Source organism: Gymnoscopelus microlampas (genome assembly GCF_963454915.1).
Source record: "Gymnoscopelus microlampas genome assembly, chromosome: 4".
Taxonomy (NCBI): Eukaryota; Metazoa; Chordata; class Actinopteri; order Myctophiformes; family Myctophidae; genus Gymnoscopelus; species Gymnoscopelus microlampas.
Genome location: NC_139941.1, coordinates 33,146,083 through 33,167,537, shown reverse-complemented (window position 1 = coordinate 33,167,537; position 21,455 = coordinate 33,146,083). Strand labels below are relative to the sequence as shown.

General features: G+C 40.5%; 2 protein-coding genes across 5 annotated transcripts in view; one reads left to right on the top strand and one right to left on the bottom strand.

The window, feature by feature from the left end:
* The first annotated feature begins 53 nt into the window (after positions 1 to 53).
* On the top strand, positions 54 to 2,922 carry paxx (PAXX non-homologous end joining factor). 2 transcript variants are annotated; one of them, XM_084054331.1, is made up of 7 exons: positions 54 to 296; positions 417 to 477; positions 730 to 779; positions 1,008 to 1,186; positions 1,914 to 1,967; positions 2,056 to 2,149; positions 2,249 to 2,922. In XM_084054331.1, exons 1-7 carry the CDS (start codon positions 199 to 201, stop codon positions 2,298 to 2,300), a joined length of 588 nt encoding a protein of 195 aa, XP_083910457.1. In that variant the 5' UTR covers positions 54 to 198; the 3' UTR covers positions 2,301 to 2,922. The 2 variants fall into 2 exon arrangements, with proteins under 2 accessions (XP_083910457.1, XP_083910456.1); XM_084054330.1 differs by having other exon boundaries at positions 1,008 to 1,192; positions 1,917 to 1,967.
* Positions 2,923 to 3,557: 635 nt separating this feature from the next.
* abca2 (ATP-binding cassette, sub-family A (ABC1), member 2) overlaps positions 3,558 to 21,455 on the bottom strand; it is a 100,707-nt gene continuing 82,809 nt past the window's right edge. For 2 of the 3 annotated variants that reach the window (XM_084054243.1, XM_084054241.1), the window contains 19 exons: positions 20,897 to 21,110; positions 20,253 to 20,358; positions 19,582 to 19,693; positions 19,133 to 19,193; positions 18,692 to 18,866; positions 18,078 to 18,193; positions 16,946 to 17,093; positions 16,439 to 16,562; positions 15,883 to 16,015; positions 13,503 to 13,623; positions 12,287 to 12,465; positions 10,568 to 10,709; positions 10,314 to 10,448; positions 9,304 to 9,407; positions 8,562 to 8,654; positions 7,681 to 7,783; positions 7,157 to 7,294; positions 6,605 to 6,814; positions 3,558 to 6,131 (listed from right to left, as the gene is read on the bottom strand). In XM_084054243.1, coding sequence (XP_083910369.1) covers positions 6,096 to 6,131; positions 6,605 to 6,814; positions 7,157 to 7,294; positions 7,681 to 7,783; positions 8,562 to 8,654; positions 9,304 to 9,407; positions 10,314 to 10,448; positions 10,568 to 10,709; positions 12,287 to 12,465; positions 13,503 to 13,623; positions 15,883 to 16,015; positions 16,439 to 16,562; positions 16,946 to 17,093; positions 18,078 to 18,193; positions 18,692 to 18,866; positions 19,133 to 19,193; positions 19,582 to 19,693; positions 20,253 to 20,358; positions 20,897 to 21,110 — 2,450 coding nt within the window. In that variant the 3' untranslated portion in view covers positions 3,558 to 6,095. The remainder of the gene's footprint in view (positions 6,132 to 6,604; positions 6,815 to 7,156; positions 7,295 to 7,680; positions 7,784 to 8,561; positions 8,655 to 9,303; positions 9,408 to 10,313; positions 10,449 to 10,567; positions 10,710 to 12,286; positions 12,466 to 13,502; positions 13,624 to 15,882; positions 16,016 to 16,438; positions 16,563 to 16,945; positions 17,094 to 18,077; positions 18,194 to 18,691; positions 18,867 to 19,132; positions 19,194 to 19,581; positions 19,694 to 20,252; positions 20,359 to 20,896; positions 21,111 to 21,455) is intronic. The other variant, XM_084054242.1, reaches the window with a different exon arrangement.

The following is a 21,455-nucleotide window of genomic DNA, read 5'->3' as shown; positions in this document are numbered from 1 at the left end:
CAAAGGCGTCACGTGACGCTCATCCCTGCCCTTTCCCCATTCGCTCATACAAGGCTGGACATAACGTATGTGTAGATGTGTAGGCAGAATAATGTGTAGCTTGTAGTTACGTCACATGTGTCCGGTATTTAAACAGTGTCGTACAAATATACATGACTTGAAGGTGGATGCTAGCTATCGCTAACAATAGCACGAAACATGGATGGACAAAACGTATGCCACGCTGTTGTGGACAAAAAGAGCCAGTCTAAATACATATGTTATACACGCAGGAAATCTGGAACATTACGTCTATGGTGAGTCAGCGGCGGTGGTGCGTGTATTTAGAAAATAAATGAATAGTCACTGCCTTAAAACAAAAGTCGTGGTGTTTTCATTGTCACGAAAACATGTTTTGTTTTGTTTTGTTGTTGTAGCGTCACAGACTCATCTGCTGTGTGGGGCATCGACTTTACGGAATACACACTGAGCCTGTGTGTAAGTTGGTTGCTGGAAGAATGCTGGATTTCATGTGATTTTATTGTGGTGTGCTAGGATACAGGTTGGGCACCTCAATGTTAAATTGCCTTTTAAAAAATAAAATAATGTTAAGTATACATGATATAATATCTACCTTCAATTCATTGTTTATGCCCAAATGACTGTATATCCACAGCTTTTGTAGCAATCATTGAAGAATATTAGGCCTTAAATCTAATAATTTAATTAATTAATTAAATCTGTTTTCAGAGAAAGAAGCTTTCCTTGAAATCTACAGAGGATTACCTTCTAAAACTCAGGTTAGTTAGATTAATCTATCTATCTATTCCCCATAGGATCAATACAGGTATCTATCTAATAATCAATATAATAAATAATGATATAATCAATTCTAATCTATGAACTCACAGGTGTGATTGTGTCCAAAGCTGGGTCCTGGCCTTCTGGTCAATGCAAAACAGTCCCACCTGTGAACCTTTCCACATATAAATAAGCATTTGAACATCCCCTCTCGTCTCCTTCCACAGGTCTGCATGCTGTAGTGAGAGCTTGTCTGTATCAGTGGAAGACACCGGTGCAGAGCTCCACATGGGCTCCAGCTCAGGGGACTTTAGTCTAAATCTACCCAGGTTGGAGGCCTCAGAGGCCAGGGATGAAGTGAAGGAGCTGCTGTTCAGACTGTCTGATGACATTAAACACTTAAACAACACAGGTATTCTAGTACTTCAAGGGCCCCAATGTGCATCTTGATTTAGCGAGGAATATGAATCACCCCTTAAACCAACACTTGATAACCTAGAAAGATTACACTGAGTAGGGGGCATACCTGTCCCTCTGCCAACACTGTCATTGTCAAAATATGCCATTTTACCTGAGATATAAGTGATTATGTAATTTGGACCTTGCCCTTGATTTATGAACTTGAACTTTTTGACCAAAAAGTTTAATAATGTCTTCGGATAGCGTACAGATAATTTGCATCGGTCTATACGGCAGTGGTTCTCAAAGTAGGCTCCGGGAGTGGGTTCCAGCACCGGCTTCGAAATCAGGTGGTTCCAGGGGGTCCCCAACAAAATGACTGACGGTTAGGAACTAAATTGATCCTTACAGGTTTGTAACTCTTGAGAGTGTACACTTGTACACACCCAGAGTTATGGAGGTCCGTGGATTAATGCATACCAAACTAGGGGTCCTTGAAATTAAAACATTAGAGAACCACTGCTATACACTGCCTAATACCAAGGATGGTAAATGAACAACCATCAACTTCATTCTGGACAATTTAACATTGGCTATGTCTCCTCTCAGCCACTATGGTTGAAGTCTGCTAACCAGCTAGACTTCAAAGGGACACTTTATCGTCAGAATTGATGAGCTTGGTTGGCAAAACGTTTTTTGGCCTGTTTGTGACATCATCAGCTATGCTCTTTTTCCAGTGGCTGTCCCCACAGTCAGTCCGATGAAAAACCAGCAAAGACGACAAACAGGTAGGCCTACAGTTCTACTGTAGATGTATCATTTCAAAGCAGTAGAAGGTAAGGGATTGCAGTCTGGCTAACAGTGAGTGTCTTACAGAGTTTGAGCCCAGGACACCACAAAAGACTGGCCAACATGTGAGTTCTAAGAAGCGCAATCCTGGGGATAGCCTCATCAACCCTGGAACTAAGAGGTAATAACTTTACTTTCAGTAAATAAAAAATGTCATAGAATTTTTGTCATATTTTTGAACATTTGGACAAGAGATAACCTTTGTTTTGTTATCTTTCAGAAAACGTGATGCTACCGGAGTGGCCTTTGATGATGCAGACTCAGATGATTAATTTTTAAAGCAAAACAAGGGATTGTTTATAACACCCATATCACTATACAGCTCACAAATGAGCTTTTAATCTGTAACACAACATTGTACCATTGCAACCTATTTTAAAGCCTCTTCTGCAATCCCCATCATGCAATTACTCCATTTTAAGAATTGATTGGAATGAAAACTTAAATGTACTGTATTCTTAAATTGTATTTTAATATCCAATTTATCAGCCTATTGTAATAAATGCACTTCTTTTAAAAGCATCTCTCTCATTTGAGCAGATGGCTTGATAGCCTAGTTGTACCAGATTTTTAATCAAACCAGAGGTAGCCCACAGAGGTAGACCATGTATGGACAGCATGATTCTATTCTATTCTAGACCTGAATTAAAACTACCAGAAAGCCGCTGGCTACCACCTGGAAAGCAAAGTGGCTTGTTGCCTGACCCTGTCCCTGACTGTAAACAAACATGAACAATTAATGGCTTATGATTTTAAAGCATCAGATGTAAATGGATAATGTCTGTACAATCCTTTGTTTTGTCCATGGTTGTAAAAACATAATCTAGCTTTGTTATTTGATGGATAATGTATACTGTATGAATGGAAAATAACATTTTGTAATAAACGTTTTGATAATCATTCACGGTCAAATTAATCCATAATTGTTAGTTTATTCCTAATGCTCATTAAAACATGTTACAATTTTTGTCAACTTGATCTGTGTCTCAGAGGGGGACTGGGGACAATGTCTTCTATTATAGCATGCAAACTTTCCAGGAAGAGAAACTGTCATTAGTAGTAGACAGGTTTCTGAACTGTCCACAGCCCACCAATGAGACACAGAATGAGTAGTGCCCCTTAAGTATCATTTTCTATCTTTAATGTTGTTAGGCCGATAGTGCTAGGATTCATTCCAATAACATCCATTCCAATGCCGTTAGCAGTCAAGGACACAGTGTGTTCATCACAGTGAGCCTGTCACCCATCCACGCCCTCACTCTGTATGAGTGTAAGGCTTTTTTTTTTTTTTTTTGCCTTTATTGATAGTATACAGTAGACTGACAGGAAATGGGGAGAGTCAGATGGGGAGTGACACGCAGCAGAGGTCCCGCGACACGCTGTCAGGCTGCATTAGCAGCCTAGGTGCCTGGACCGCTATGCCAGCCGTCCGGGCCGGGTGTAAGCGGGAGGAAGGACAGGAAAATAAGATAAAAGTACACCCACCCAATGCAGAACGGAGTTCAGAAACAACTGTTTAATCAGACACAGGCTCAAACGTTAAGTCAAAATGAGAATTAATTCAAACAGATGCTTTACAGCAGAAAAATGTTTACAGACATTCATAAAATATAAATATATAGATATATCCATGTTCTTATGCACACACATACACAGGACACATTCCAAAGCCTTTGCTTCAGAGCGAAATTAAACACCCCAATATTTTGAGGTTATTATCAAGAATTGTCTTTAACGATTGCACCTAACTCCAATAGTTGCTGGTGTCATAAGCTACCTCTTAAGTCATTTAATTCCATAATACATTTACTGATATGATCAATTCTGTTATTAGACTGAAATGGCAGAATCCCTGAACCTTTTTCTTTTACATTTTACAGGGAGGAAGTTAAAGGCTTTGCCATTCGTGTAGGCCTATCATAGATAGATGATTAACAAAATCTAAATCAAAACCTGTCCTAAATGAAACGCCATAAAAAACAGCTATTCAATTGAGGGTAAGGTTCACAGAACTCTAAAGCCTAATTTACACTCAATCGCACGACAGTGTCGCTTGCCGACTAGAACAGATTTTCAAGCTAGCTAATAATGTGCGGCACCGTGACCCACTGTTTGCTTGAAAAGCAGTTATTTTCGGCAAGCAACCACGTACTATGGAGTATAAATTAGTCATAAATTAGAGCGTTATGGTCATAGCTGTCTGAGTCAACTTTTTTTTACACTGCTCTTGGATTTTATATCAGAACGACTTAAAAAATAACAGCAATGTTGCCCCGAGACGTCAGCGACATAACTCACCCAATCTTTTTATATTAAAAAACACCCCGAAACTAAATAAATTACAACAGTCAATTTTCTTGTTTAATGAAAACCCCTTCATGTAGGAAATGAAAGAAAAAGCCCAAACAGAAGCACAGAAATTTGACCCAAATGATCGGTGACGTAGTTAAACATAGTCATTTTGAAGAGGAGTAAGACATGGTTATAACTGAATTATCACAAAACATACACCTCATATGAGAGACCAGTTGTGAATCACATGCCAACATACAGAGCCAAGAAAGTACATTGATGTTTGCCTTAATGTGGATATTTCACAAATGTACCCCTAACATTCCATTAGATCCCTCCACAAAATGAAAATCATAAAACCTAATTCATACTTGACTGTACGAGTGTTGCTTGCAGAAAATCTTGAGCGAGTGACACTGTCGTACGACCAAGTATAAATAACCTTAACTTGTGTACTTCCCAAGTTGAAACAATATATATTTATACACATAATCTGAGAGTTCTCTTAAGTATCACAGTGATGGTAGTGCAGTTATTAGTTGAGCATCCTGTAAAGAGAGCACTGGATAAATTGAGAACTTCAGTTTTTATGACTTCAGTTATAACGTTGATAACTGTAAAATATACTATTGTTACACTGTGTCCGGTGAGAAGGAGATCATCTTGGCAGAATCCAGATCATGACAATATGTAAAAAGCACAAAAGAGGACAGCATTCAGTAGAAAGAGCCAAAGAGAGACAGAAAATGTACAGTGGCAAAATAAGTAGTAGGCTTGGTGCAAGGGGAGGCACCATCTGGACCATAACCATTCCAAAGTCACTCTCCAAAATAAGACAAACCCAGGAGCAAACATCCCTCTTCTTCTTTGACAGTCAAGTGATTCCATAGGAAAATGCCATCAACAATGCTCTGTGTCAAAACTTGGCACTTCCCAAAGTGCATTTAGCTATAAACCTTCTATTATTGCGAAATAAATCACAGTCTGCAGCTGAGTGTTGATATCCAAAATAAAATCATTCTTTCGCCTTCCCACATAAAAATAGACTGTATTATGACATGATGACATTTGATTTGACTCGATTCATCACAGCATGCTCTCAAGGCAGGTCAAAGTTTTGGTACACGGGCCATATCTACTTAACACAAGACCACTTTGGCAGGGAACGCGTTTGAACAATTGGAAAAAATGAGCCCACGGCATCAAACGCTGGGATAAATGTTTTAACCCAAAGGAGGTCATATCAGGAATGATACGTGGTTTTGCTGACATCATCGGAGAGTCAAATCAGATCATTCAGCCATCTACCGATTTACATTCTTAAGGAAATAAATAAGGGAACATTCCGAGACTAGATCTTCATTCTAAATGCAAGCATTCTCGCTATCGTGGTGTGTCTTTCCTACAGTGGCCTGTCTCTGTCACCGCAGCCTCGGACCATGGCAGGCTCGGTGACACAGCAAGGGGTCAGCTTCACAGGCCATTATCTTTGTCGCTCTGCATCCCGCCCTCATACTGGAGTCTAAAAAAAACCCTCAGTCCCTCCCATGGCAAAGAATTTGAGGCTGAAATACTGTAGCAGTACTGGGTCCCTACATTCCACGGCACAGAAAGCTTTGGTCCTCATCACGGTTTACAATGAACAGGTAGGTACATTCCTCTCTTCCTCGTCTCAGAGGTCTTTCAAATGTTTGTCTTTTTTCTGGTTACATCTGGTTCCCCTGTTCCAGTCAGACCCCGCTAATGTCTGCCTGGTACTTGAGCCTCTTCTTTTCTCAGCAGAGCGTGTCTGTGTTGAAGGAGAGCTGCACCTGTCATGCAGGCACACATGCACAGACGCACGCACGCACACACACACACACACACACACACACACACACACACACACACACACACACACACACACACACACACACACACACACACACACACACACACACACACACACACACACACACACACACACACACACACACACACACACACACACACACAGCGCCAGGTCAAGATTTCTTAATAACGTATCTGGTATGAAAACAATAATACCTATTAAGACAAAATGTCTGTTGGCATGAAAATCATCATATTCATCCTCCTTTCAGTCAAAAATAATTGACCATTCCTCAGCCCCTTCACTAGTGTAACAGTCATTCAACATTGCAGGCACATGTACCCTTACATACGTATTTCATATCTACCATCTGTCAAACACAAAATGAATGTTTTTCATTACTTTTCAGTTGTTTTACTTCATAGTAGTGATACAAAGTAGACCTGCTCTCACCCTTTCCTCTTCAAAGCTGATTAGTCCTTCATCATCATCACTCTCCAGTTCCTCTGGTTCTTCACTAACCAGGGCATTGAGCTCTGTGTTTGCAGGCCGAGGCTTGAGCAAGCTAAGGATACGCTGCAGTGGCGACTGGCCGCCACTGGGGGGAGAACTCTCCTGCTGTTCCAGGTTGTCGCTCTGCTTTTTTGCAAAGTTCACAAACACCTGGGAACGAAGAGTAAGAGAATGTCGCAGAATCAGGGATGAGCCGTTAGGGAAATCTATTTGCTTGTCGTTCATACAGGAATGACACCAAACAAAGACATCTGTCTGAATTAATGCACCCTATGGAATCAAACAAAGACATGTGCCTGAATTAATGCACCCTATGGAAAGTCAGAATGGCCATAATAACAGGGGTATAAACCATATGTACAGGTCCACAGTTTTGCTGTTGCGATATTATTTCAACAATTGTTTTTTAAAAGAGGCTGTGGTTGGATCTTTGATTGTCTGGCAGGGACTGAGGGCATAACAACTAAATGCAGCGTCTGAAAGATGACTCACGTTGTCGAGAGTAGTCTGGCTGACGGAGTAGTCTTCGATGCCCAGTACCTCCACCACCTGCTCCATCTTACTGAAGACTTGTGCCAGGGACAGGCGCTCTGACTTCAGCTGATACTGCACCTTGGTATGGTGGCGCTCCTTAACGAGGAAGAACAAAAGTGGACACTTTGGACTTGAAAAACAAGTGAAAAACAACATTGGAGGGAAAAAAACTGACTTAAATCTCTCATCAGAAATATACTGATATGCCAGTCACCTTGTTGGTGTTCACATTTCTACTAATTGGTAGACTGGTATAATTTGATTAATTAACATAAAACTCAATGATTATGGATAAGGGGTTCCATTCCCACTGGGACCACCCATACTTAAAATGGATTCCCTTATAAGGCACTTAGGATAAAAGCATCCAAAATAAAAAGTTATACTGAACTAAAATAAAAACTATACTTTATATTACATAGGTGAATATTCAAATTTCCTTTGCAGATGAGCGAGCTACAAAGCGATCTATCATTGTCTACCTTCAGTACAGCCTCTGGGAAGTTCCTGTTGAAGAATCGGACCACTTCCTTGACACTGGAGCTTTTCTTGGTTCTCACTGTGATCATGTAGCCATCCCCAAACCTGAGCCACCCAAGCAGGAGTCCAAACATTATAAACTGTGCATAATATACATGGTTATTCTATGTATAGCATATGGTCCAGGGTAGACTGTTGCACCTTTCTTTGTCCTTAGTACAAGGTTGATTGCAGGTGCGGTGGTCTCAAAAACTATTAACTATTAACTGACCATCGATGATCTTATGACAGGAACGTTTGTCCTCGTATCACTCATGCACTTGTAAAAGAACTAAAGAAAAAAGTTCACTTTTCTAGTCTGTGTCTAAGGAGTCATCCTTAAATTATTTAGTGGTGTGCAAGTCTTTCACCACTCTAGTTCCATGTATAGTATATACACAGAAGAAAACAAAAGACATTGGCTTGTTGGCTTTTATGGTCCGTCTAGAACAGTATCTGTCTGTCTGTTTGTCCGGGACTAATAATACAAACTGCTTTAGCGCACCAGCAGTAGGCCAAGGACGTACCTCCACATATACTGTATTGTTTCACAATAGTTTTATATATTTTGAAATGTTTAACATAAATGTTATAACAGAAGTCAATGGCATTCAGATCAGGCTGAAAACTTGTCCAAATATGGAGTCATATGTCATAGATAGTTACGTCATAGACTGGCCACATGGGAGCCATGACCCTGAGCCAAGACCCCATCTTGTTATCCTACCTTCTGTACTGCTAGAGATAATTTGTCCACAGAGAGCATTTAGCTCTCTAATACTATATTGATCTCTGCAGGGAACGAATACAAACACAAATAGAATACAAAGTACTGGGCTTAAACCTGTTCTTAAGGTGTTGGATGCTGCCCAGACACTTGAATCTACCGTTGACCATGATTCCCAGTCTGGTGCACAAAGCCTCACATTCCTCCATGCTGAAGAGTGAAGACAAAAGAAGAAAGCAAAGACTGACTTCAACATTATAGAGACAGATTACACTGCAAAATGTGACCTTCCTTTGATCTTGGATTAAAGGGGAATGAAACCCTGGCAGCTTGTTTTCCAATTTAGGTTAAAAACTAGAGCGGGTAAAAACATGGCATTCTGCATAAGCAGACTATAGTACACCTGATGTAAGCAACACAGATGCAGCTAATCAAATGGGTGTGTTAGACATTGGCACACCTAAATCTAACACTCCCATTATTAATTTTAGTAGCTGCAGATGTGTTGCTTGTTAGCCTGCCATATTTTTAATCTGCTCTAGTTTTCAACCTGAAATGGAAAACAAACAAAAAATCAGCAAAGGTTTCATACCCTTTAAGTAAAAAGATTTTAAATGATGACAATTCACTGGTTCCAATGAAAATCTATTTGTTTTCAATAGTTTTCTTGAATCTAAAGGGATTATATTCTTCGAAGTGGAATAATCTGAATTATTTTACAATATTGTATGCTGTTTCATCAAAATGGCAGGTTAATAAAATAATTCTGCATAGAATTCAATTCAACATTTGGCATTTGAAGTAATAGTAGTGAAGATTATTTTTCAAGACAGATACGTTTTCAGAAAGGTTGTCTCACCTGTGTGATGTCAGCACTACAGAGCGTCCAGTCTTGATGATGTCAAGGATTAAGTTCCAGAGGAATCTCCGGCCTTTGGGGTCCATGCCTGTGGTGGGTTCATCCTGATGACCCACACACAATGTGATCACAAACAGTGTTTGTTAAAATGTTTATATATGAACAAATTGACATGACAAAGAATTGAATTATTGTTTTTATAATCGCCTAAATCGATCAGTCTGATTAACCACTTAAGTCTTATTTTATACTTCACTAGACCGGTGCCTGTTCCGGCCTACTCAGGAACGTGACAAGTTGGAAATGTATGCCCACCTGGCAACGCAATACCCGGTGTACCCATCTGTCTGTCTGTGTCCCTTTTATGCCCATATATGATTCATTACAGTAAGGATACAATCTGACATGGGCACTGTGTGTACTCTTGTTATTTATTTTGTCCTGCATTATGCATGCACTGTTGAGGCCTGAGGATGTGTATAAATAATGTATATTTTGTTTTTTATTATTGATGGTGTTTTGAGAGCGATGTCTTTTACCCTTTTACCCAAACAGACGGACAGAGATTTCTCACATTTATAGTAGGATTGTACAACAGTGTCGCAACAACATAGCGATGCATTGTGAGCTTGCAGATCTGCTATTTTTGCTATTTTAAAACAAATTGGACAATTAAAAGATAACTTATTTACTTATAACATTGATTAGTTTGATTAACTGTTGCACCCCTAGTCTATTGTTTTCTTAAGTACCTACACACAACAAGCTGCTGGTGCAGCAGGCTGTCGTATAGATACAGAATAAAATGGTCATGAATTCTATTTTATCTTCAAAATCATCCCGTGGGTAGGACTGGACCCCTCCCCTGATGTAACTTATAACTAGACAGAATTATGACCGTACATTACTTTGTGTTCGTATACTGTTGGTTTATAACTGTATATCCTGCATAGTTTGTCACCAAATCGAATAACTTGGACACGCAATACTTGCACTTGTGAGTCTCCTACCAGGAAAATGAGGGAGGGATATCCAATCAGGGCGATGGCAGTGGAGAGTTTGCGTTTGTTCCCACCACTGTAGGTTCCAGCTGGCTTGTCTGCATACTTGGTCAGCTCCAGTTTCTCCAAAGCCCACTGGACTACCTGAATAACGAAGGCAACATACACTAGAGATTGTAGTGTATGTACAGTATATATACACACAGGCTGACTAAATATACAATATGTGTGAGAGAGAGAAAGAGCAAGAATGAGAGACCAACCCTGTCCTGGTCTTTCCAGGGAATACCACGCAGGCGTGTGTAGAGGTCCAGATGCTCCCTGGCAGTCAGATCCTCAAACAGAGCATCAAACTGGGGACAGTAACCGATGCTCTGCTGTACACGCAACAGCTCCTTCAAGATACTACATAGACACGCAAGCACTCGCACACACGCACGCATACGCACACGCACACACACACACACACACACCGAAAAATCCAGACTGTTAGTTATGGTAAGGGTAATTTGGTTACATGGGGACATTCTCAGTAACTTACAAATGGATAAATGGGAAACCAGAACGGTCGGTACAACAACCTAGTCGGACCCTGTCAAATGCTGCGACCTCGGAACGGTCAGACCCACGTATTTCTGGCCACCAAAACCCACTCGGCCGGCATGGAAAGGGGGCATTTGCGTGTCTTTCACTAAAGTACGCCTAAATGCTGCATTCTCGGTCTGTGTGCACGTGCCTGACAACATGACACCAAATAAGGTGATCATACTTAGACTGTAATATGTAAATGTCTTCTCTAAATATTCACAATCTAATATTTCCCGAATGTGTATGCAACTAATGTGGAAAAGTGGAGATATTTTACTAAATGCACGTTTTCTGCCAATTCAATTTCCATTTGGTTCCATTTGTACACTCTCAGAGTTAAAATAACACTGATTTTACGGTGCAGATTGGACAAATTGCTGTCTGAGTCAGCCAGAATTCTTTATTTACATATGTTAGTCTGCATCATCTTCCAGGCTTCTCTGCCTCGCTAATATGTATGGCAGAGTGCCGACTGTTCTCAGGGAATAGAAACAAGCGAAGTGAGTGTTCCGCCTCACAGGGACTGACTGTTCTCACCAAGGGGGCCGCTTGTACCGAACGTTCTGGTATTCAATAAATGAACACTGAGGATTCTACGGTTTATGTTCTGAAAGTGTTGGCACGCTTGAAAATTATTACACAGGGTTTTTTACCCAGTACGTCTTATTTATTGGAACAGGAACAGAGGTTGCAATCTATTATTACTGAGTATTACTCCTCCAAAAAAGATATTCATTACAAACATTTTACATTGTACATCAGTAAAGGATTTTGTCAAATTCAACTAAATTAATCATCTGTCATATAAAGATACTATATAGTGAATAGTTTAATCTGCTCTACCTCTGGCATTGGTGATGATTTGCAGTATATCTTTGGATTTAAACTTAAGTCCATGGCAACTTAAGTGAGAATGTGCTGAGAAACATGATTATTGTTGACAAATATGGTTGATGTTGTATGTCCTGCCTGGGATTCAAATCTCCAAGAATCAACCAAGAACACATCCCCACTTGTCCAGGGGAGACATTGCACACATAACCTTCCGGCAGTACTACTTGTCAACCAGTAGGTGTCCTACTCAACACCAGGGTCTAGGCCGAGACGCCTTCAACCACTGCAGATGTGCTAGTTAATATTGTATTAACAGACTCTGCCATGCAGATTGGTTAAAATATCACTTTATTCATTAATTATAAAGGTCCACATTGCAGCTTTAAGTCAAGTCAGGTCACATTTATTTATTCATTTATTATTTTCTGTTTTTAAAAGCACTCCAGTACTTTAACTCAAGTACAAATTTGAATGAGGAACTTCCACTTGTAATTAACTAATATTTGCCCTCAAGCACTGGTGCTGAGCACTGTGTCCACCACCGAAATCAGTTGTCTTACCTGTTTCCATCTATGAAAGCCTCCCCTCCTGTGGTACTTTCATCTCCCGTAAGCATCTTAAACGTGGTGGTCTTCCCCGCTCCATTCACCCCCAGCAGGCCAAAACATTCACCTGGACGCACGCCCAGACACAACCGGTCCACAGCTTGAATGCGACCCATCCTCCTTGATTTGTAAACCTACCACGCACACGCACACACACACACACACACACACACACACACACACACACACACACACACACACACACACACACACACACACACACTGCTCATTTGTGGCTGTGGCTGTTAAATGTGTTAAATTAACACAGAGGATTTTACAGTGTAGTAAAATTGGGGTCCCAGAGATAACCAAAATAATATAAACTAGAAAAAGTGCTCCTCGGAGCACAAGTCTCCGCCAGCAGACTTGTGTTGGGAATGTTGGGAATGTTCTAATTCTTATGTTCTAAGAATTAGAACATGTTCTCTTATGTTCTAATTCTTACAAAAGATCCGTCCTGTTATATAAGTGTCCTATCCGTCCTGTCTGTATAAGTGTCCTATCCGTCCTGTCTGTATAAGTGTCCTATCCGTCCTGTCTGTATAAGTGTCCTATCCGTCCTGTCTGTGTAAGTGCCCTTATCTGTCCTGTCTGTGTAAGTGTCCTATCCAATTGTTACAGTATCCGCCATTTCTCAGCCATTTAGTGATTATTCCTGTCTTACCTCACTTTGAAAGAGGCAAAGACTCTTTCAAAGTGACACATGTACTTATAGCCCATTATATGTCACTAGCCAATCAGATCACACTATTTCACCGTATTGTCAAGTGTCACGTGAGGCTCGACCAATGTTTGCTTGGCTGACGGAAAGTGAAAACAAACTCTCCTGGCGGAGACAATGATATATGATTAGCAGTCCACTTCCTTCTTTTGGTACGGATGGCTTTCATATTGCAGTGCTCCGTACCAGAATACGCATCAATCGGACCCCAGACTATCTCCCAGGCGTTCCCGGGTACGGTACGGTGATCCGTTCCCGGGAACGGTATGTAGCGTTCACACCAATCACAACATCTGGCAAGTGCTCCCGGGTGCGCAACTGGGGGTCCTTGATGTTAAAAAGGTTGAGAATCACTGCCTTACAGCATCTATTCTGTCACCTGTTTTGTTTACAACAAGAAGTTAGAGCACGCAGCATGACATGAGGCATGCTGTTCTCTGTGTCGTGTACCTTGGTGAGGTTGTCAATCTTCAGCATGTCGTTGTCAGCGTCTCCTCGCAGCACCCTCCGCCGCTCACAGGCTACATCCACATCATCATCTTCTATCGGTTGGCAGCTCACTGGCACTCTCCTGAAGAAACATCAGGACAGCTTGTATGAATGTGTGTGATGTGATCAGCTGCTAATCATCTGGAAGTCACTCAGAAACAAACCCATAAGGCTATGCTTCAGTCAGCCAACACTGAGCATAGTACTGCCATAACTTACATTAAACGTATTTTCAACTCCACACTCCTGACCGAGTTGAAGGAAAAACTAGATTAATGCCTTAAGGTATTATAGATGAATGCCTAGTACACTAAATCAAGCAGTTTTTATACAGTACCACATGAACAAGAAACGCTTGTTATATCTGAGTTTGTTCCCTAACATGACCACACTATAAGATGGAGGATCCTCCCAAGTATGGCAATGTCAGTTGGATGGTCCGTCCGTCCGTCCGTCAAACTCTTTGGTCCCAAACAAGATAATTTTGCCAACAAGTTATCTCATATTGTAGGATGAACTGAAGTCTACAGATTTTGGTTGGTGAACCTCGTGGCCTTTTATTCTAGTTTATTATGCAATACAGAATAATCCCCCATTTCTCCTTTTTAGCCCCAATATTGAGAGTAAGAGGATCTAAGGATGACACCATCGGTCACCAGTCGGTTCAAACCACTTTGGTCTGGTTGGGTGTAAGGAGTCTTTTATTTGTTTGTTTTAAACCGAGTAATAACCCTCAATGTACAATAAAAAATCACACCTGTGTGAAGGTAGCGGCGCCTTTGATATATTTTGTCATAGATATGTGTTTCTACTAGAGAAACAATATTAAATCTCTGTAAATTTAAAAATAGTAACATAGTGATGTCATGAATAGTGACCAATCAGAACGTTGACGGACCTGACCAATCAGAACGTTGACGGACCTGACCAATCAGAACCTTGGCGAACCTGACCAATCAGAACGTTGACGGACCTGACCAATCAGAACCTTGGCGAGCCTGACCAATCAGAACGTTGACGCAAAAGCCAGGTATAGAGGGCTAATATGCGCCGCTAAAAATCACACCCAGTGTGAGGTGGGCGGTGTGTGGTCATCACAACATGACTCACTTTAAAAAAATCACACCTGTGTGAAGGTAGCGGCGCCTTTGATACATTTTGTCATAGATATGTGTTTCAATATTAATATCTAATATATAATATCAATATCAGTTTATACCCCAGTTAATAAGAATACAGAGGACGAACATAAGGATGGACATACACCTGGACATAGACACGGACATACGTACACACAGAGAAATACTAGAGAAACAATATTAAATCTCTGTAAATTTATTTCAAGGCTTCCAGTGGCACTAAATAGTGCCATTGGAAGCGAATCACCAAATGCATTCCAAGGTAAGTGGCAAAAACTGATCTGTCATAGCTGATAGAGTGGGTACCTAAAAAATAAACTTTGTGTGTCCGTGTGTATACATGTGGTACCAGAAAGATATGTATGTGTTATGAAATAATCTATACAATTTATAAGCCGTACCCAGAGTGTTTATGTTCCGGACTTTTACAGTTTATATAAACCATCTAATTTTGTATTCATGATATAATATTGATGTCATGAATAGTTCCCTTCCCTGACCAATCAGAACGTTGACGGACCTGACCAATCAGAACCTCGACGGGCCTGACCAATCAGAACGTTGACGGACCTGACCAATCAGAACCTTGACGGGCCTGACCAATCAGAACGTTGACGGACCTGACCAATCAGAACCTTGGCGGGCCTGACCAATCAGAACGTTGACGGACCTGACCAATCAGAACCTTGGCGAGCCTGACCAATCAGAACGTTGACGCAAAAGCCAGGTATAGAGGGCTAATATCCGCTCTATACCTAAAGGTATAGAGCGGCTAGCGCCGCTAAAAAGGATAAGTGACTTTTTTTAAAGTCCATACTGCTATTCATAGGGCTGCACATGTGTCATGTGTTTCGCTAGCCAATCACAGTCCTGAATTTGCAAAGTCAGCCAATCACATTACAGTTAGTGGTGATGACACTAGCTGTAATGTGATTGGCTGATATGAAAAAAGTATCGATTTGCATTAACAATGGAAGGGTTGGGGGTACACAAATTTTTTGGTCGGTGTCCAAAACTCACTTATAGGGGGCGGCTACACCGCCCCAAAAAGACCATATTAATATCTTGTACACATAAATCTGGGCAGATAACTGAGCAGTGCGTGCGTGCACACACACACACACACACACACACACACACACACACACACACACACACACACACACACACACACACACACACACACACACACACACACTTACTGAGGTTTCCTGAGAAAATTGTACTGGCAGAGGATGGTGATGAGGAAGCCAACGAAGCCCTCGATCGTCATGGCAACTAATCCTCGGGTCACGATGTCCCACTCGAACGGAGACTTCATCTTGTCAAATTGACCTGGAGGACACATTCATCTTCTGTTTAACAGCATGCCATAAAGTCTACTCTGAACTGTTCTTAGTCCATGGTCCTGTGAGAATACCCCATGACCTAGTTTCAACTGAGAAACACCATTTATGTTCTTCCAGAGTTAGGCTGCAACTATCAATTATTTTCTTATTGATTATTCCATCGATTACTTTTTCAATTTATCGAATTATCAAGAAGCGTGTTTTTGTTGTTTATATGTCAACAAATCATTCAATCAGCTATTTTTATACTTTTATACTATGCATGGCAACATTTCTGAAACTTTTCGCCTATAACGACATGCCCTAAATAATAGGGATAGATTATTAATAATAATTATAATCGATTAAATGATTAGTTTGGTTAACTGTTGCGGCCCTATTTGAAACTATAAAACACATTAATATGCACCTATTTTGGCGTAGTACTCATTGATGTACTCATTATAGGCCATTTCCATCAGCCCATGGCCCAGGTTGTAGTTGGGGAAGATCAGGAAACAGGACTTCAGGTAGCTGTTGACTCTCTTCAGATCCTACAGCAGAACAGGATGGCATCCGTTGAAGTAGACATGAAAGGAGATTAAAAAAAAGTGATTTGGAAAGTGGAAATCAAAGACAACCCCAACACACACACACAAAAAAGTACAGAAAAGCTACAGAAAAAACTGTAGAAGCTACAGAAACAACGGTTAAATGCCTCACAGTGTAATGTATCTAGTGATATAGAGTTACTTATGCTAAATGTAATATCTCGTATGACAGTGTCGCTCGCTGAAAATACAAATACGGCGATAAACAAGCTCACTACACATCGCATCATGATGCGTTTTGAGTTTGTAGATTAGCTATTTTCGGTAATCGACACCATTGTATATGGAAGTATAAATCAAGCTTTACTCTTGAGAGCTTCACTGACCTTGTCATGTTCAAACAGCTGCAGAAGGAAGGTGGCCACTGTGGCAGTGATACCGATGAAGAGGTTGATGACGATGAGAAACACGTAGGCTGTGCTCGGCACTTCAAACCAGAAGGAGGCAGGGTACATGATAGGAGTGATAGACCACCTGGGTACATGAGATTACATTACAGATTAGATTATTTTTTACTGGTCTGTCTTTCCATTCTTCCTTAAATTTGTTCATCCACCCATTCTGTCTATTTAACCATCTGCCAAATATCCGTTTATTTATTTCCACAAATGTTAAGAATGTGATTTAGATGGCATGTTGTATGGACAGAGTTTTGTTGTTTACATGGTATCCAAGTTTCTTCGAGGCACTTTCTCTGCTCATGCTTACTCTGCTTATTCTAAGCTCTGGGTTAGAGTGTCTGCTAAATGCCTAAATTGTACATTTTCACAGATTAATACTGTGAAATTGAGTGGCTAAAAAGTTAAGCATTGTGTTTTTTCTTTTCCCTTCGATGGCTTAAAGCACATTGAGTATTCAGCAGCAACAAAATTGCAAAATTGGTGTCACAAAAAGGAGCTTTTAGCAAAGAAGGAGCATGTCAAATCCTGAGTGGTAATTTAACTCTGAGAGTGTGCAAATGGGCCCAAATGGGTGTAATCTCTCAGAATTAAATTAACGCTCACTTTACTGCGTCAATAAACTGGGAAAAGAAGAATGTTAAGCTTTTCAAGCTTCTATAGGCTAAGACACCATGATATGCCTTTTCAATTTACATTCATCAAATATTCATTTGAGTCCCGTGAAATTGCATTTTGGAGGGGCGATTATGAATTATGCATAAGCGATCATAACTGTAATCAAGGTTACACAGCCTCTGACTTTTTCCTATTCTTTTTTGCATCTTCGTTTTCAGGTTATGTAGGAGGGTTTCTATTATTTTTTGGCTTTAGTTGTCATTGATTAACATATAAATAAGGACATGGCAATAAGGGCACTGGGGGTTAAGGGAGGTGTGTGGTGGTGGGCTGGGGGGCCTGCGGTGGTGTGATCCAGTGACTTTCCTCCAGATCTCCTCTTGAGAAACTTTACAAGTGGGGCGAGGGAGGGGCGAGGTAAACAACGAGGAAAAGCACTCACCCATAGAGGAGGAAGAGGGAGAGGACGGCTGGGAAGTTGGTGGGGGACGTGTAGGCCGGCAGGTCAAAGACAAACAGAATGAGAACGCAGCACGTGGCAGGAACCAGGTAGTTCATCTGAAGAGAGAGAGAGACATAGAGAGACAGAGGTAGTGGTTAGACTGTACATTATGGATTTATTTCTAACATTTTATGGCAAACAAGAGCTGCATTCAAACAGTGCTCCGTGATAAAAAATATATTAATATCAATAAAAACTGCCTACGTCACTGCGGAGCAAATGTACCGTGTGAGCAAATATCCAATGAGTTGCGCCAAATATTGATTTTCAACCCAGAAACAGGGAAAACAGCAGATTTAGGTACAAAATAAGCAGCAAACTATCAATGCACAAAACTATGAAGAAGTTGTCTTATATTATTGCTCACTATCACAAGCAACAACTGTATATCTGTTAACATCTACTATTACCTCATACACCTTTAAGGCTTATTTGACATAAAATTGGAGGACATTTGGTGGTCATAAGAGTAGAAGAGAAATAACACACACATGCAAACAGCCTCACACCCTTTCCCCACACACCAATGCACAATGCACTAATTCCTCCCTCACCATGTCCCAGATATAGTTGGCCAGCCAGTAGATAACCGGGTCACAGCCGCTGACAAACTGCAGGTGTTTGGCCTTGGTGGATTTCTCTGCCACCAGGAAAACCACAAAACTGGCCGGGACAAAGGACATGGCTACGATGATAAAGATGGCAATCACCACATCTGTTCCCTGGAGCCTGAAGGTAGACATATGATATACACATGATAAAGGTAAAGGAGAGAGGAGAGGAGAGGAGAGGAGAGGAGAGGAGAGGAGAGGAGAGGAGAGGAGAGGAGAGGAGAGGAGAGGACAGGAGAGGAGAGGAGAGGAGAGGAGAGGAGAGGAGAGGAGAGGCGAAATCAGAGTTAGATAATGTACAAGTTGTGCTTTATTTCTTCTAATGAGAGGTGTTTAAACAGCACCAAAGACATCATCAGTGAAGGCAAGAAGAAAATAACTTACAAGTAGTCCAAAGACAGGCTGGCGCTTGTTCTATTCATTGGGTGGTTTGTCAGTGTGATGCCTGCAATATCAACACATGCACAGAATACACACTCAGTTTTTTATTTTACATTGTATTCCTCAAATTAGCAAAAACATTAATTATGTTATTTTAATACACAGCAATTATCATAATAACTTATTATACTGTTTATTATGCTTATTATATTGTTTTGATAGTGTAGCGATATAGTAAGCAAACAAAACCAAACATAAGATACATTTTAAAACATGTTTGAACAGGCAAGATAAAAAGTGTAACTGGAAAAAATAATGGTTAATGTAATAAAAGACAAACAACAAGTTTATAAATGTAGGTGTGGATGGGGAGATTTAAAAGATGAAAAGGATTCTGGTATGTTTTGCTCCAGGACATGATTTTACAGAGTACACATTTTAAACATTATTACCGTAAGCAGCAGGGTTGCCTTTGGAAGCAGGAAGGTTGGCACGAAGGATGGCATTGTTAAGAACGTTGAGATAGGTTGGCATGCTGTGGTACCCCTTGTTGTTGTATAGAACCTAGACAGCAAATTATGTTTTAAGTGTTAATAGTCGCCGACAAAGTGTTGATTTAATGCTTTTGTTAACACAAGTATGATAATGATTCCGGAGCAGGCATTCCTCAGTCAGAAGTATTAAAGTATTTCTGATATCTTATATCAACACTGGCATAATGTTTAATATAGATTCAGTTTAACCTTAGTGGCAAATTAGTACTGATACTGCTGTGTAGAAACAGGGCAGATTCAAACAATGGAAGCGCTTATGTTTCAGAGATCTCCAGGGATGCACAGCTCTTAAAATGTATCAAGGGGCTTTATTAATGAAGGTCAAATAAACATGTCCACAATACAAATCAATAGGGATCCTTGAGAGAAGAACCATAATGAAATACATTTGCCAGTTTATAAACCACTGCATTATTTGATCAGCTAAACGCAAAGACAAATGAGGCCATATTGACTAGAGTAAAACTAAAGTAATTTATAAATGATTGGATCATTATATAATACAAAATAAAGCCTATATGGCAATATTGTTTTTATTTGTAATTCATTGTACAGTTAGTGTATCTTACCTGAGCTGATCTGCGAACAGCTATCTTGCGAACCATGGGTGGTATCTTCCTCCCAAAGGATGCTGGGATTGATTTCAGTATGTTACCAACTGTTATACCTCCATATCTGTTTACAAACAGCAAATACAAAGCAAGATAGTGAATACAATGAACTGCAAAAAATCTAATATCAATCTTTTACTAAGCTCTTCATACAAGTATACACCAGCTTGTATTATTATTATGTACAGGACCACTGTGGAAATACATGTTTTAAGTGCTATCCTCTGGATCTTTTTGGCCTCCTGTTGTCAAGAGTGCTTGTTTGAATTCTATTAAAATCAATCTATCAATCAGTCATGAACAGATAAATCTGTTGACCGCAATAATTCTTAAACACTGAGTAATGTGCCGTTAAATAGATCTTCCGGTATACATACATACAAACAAACAAACAAACATCAGATAAAGATTTGAACGAGGCTATGTTATAGATAAAATTAGATAAAACACATTCTTTGTGATTCTGGGCAGTCTTTATAGCACTTCCCCGAGAGCAGCCAAATCATCATTAAGTGCACAATAACAGTCATACCATTATTAAAACAAAGTCCTATATAATTCAGATTCTGACATCTGTGCATATTAAATTACAAAAGTCCCACCTGTGCAAGCGCACTCTGTCTGAGGTAAAGAGGAGGTACTCGGAGACATTTCGACCGGTGATGTCCACGAGAATGTCCCCCGTTACCACCTTCATGAGGGGAGGCCGTCCTCCAACCCCACTGGGACAGGAGAAGCCCGACCCCTGCATGGAGCAGGTACATCGGACTGGCTCATGGATGGACAGGGGTAGGGTGGGTGGAGATGTCACTGGCTCTGACCACAGGAAGGGGGTATACAAGGAGTTACAAATCTGAGAAACCACTTGGTCAACGCAGATTTGAATGGATCCAAACATGCTGCCCAAACGCTTGCTTTGCCTGTCATTTGTCCGGAAAAATTGTATACAATATCTGTGTGAGCGCAGCACTCTGATCGGCAGGTTATTTATTTGGTTACCTGTGTGGGGAGCCAACCACTCTGTACATAAAATGGCTTCTCATTGTCATACAGGGATTTACCTGATGAAGATCTGAAGACCAAAACATTGTTTGTTCTCTCTCTAATACATGTGTATGTGGTGTGTGAATAACACAGATCTTTAAGATATAAAAGGAGTTA

Coding starts and splice junctions, on each gene's coding strand:
- paxx (XM_084054330.1), top strand. CDS start 199: ATGGATGGACAAAACGTATGCCACGCTGTTGTGGACAAAAAGAGCCAG. Junction 1,193..1,916: donor TAAACACTTAAACAACACAG/GTATTCTAGTAC, acceptor CTCTTTTTCCAG/TGGCTGTCCCCACAGTCAGT. Junction 2,150..2,248: donor ATCAACCCTGGAACTAAGAG/GTAATAACTTTA, acceptor GTTATCTTTCAG/AAAACGTGATGCTACCGGAG.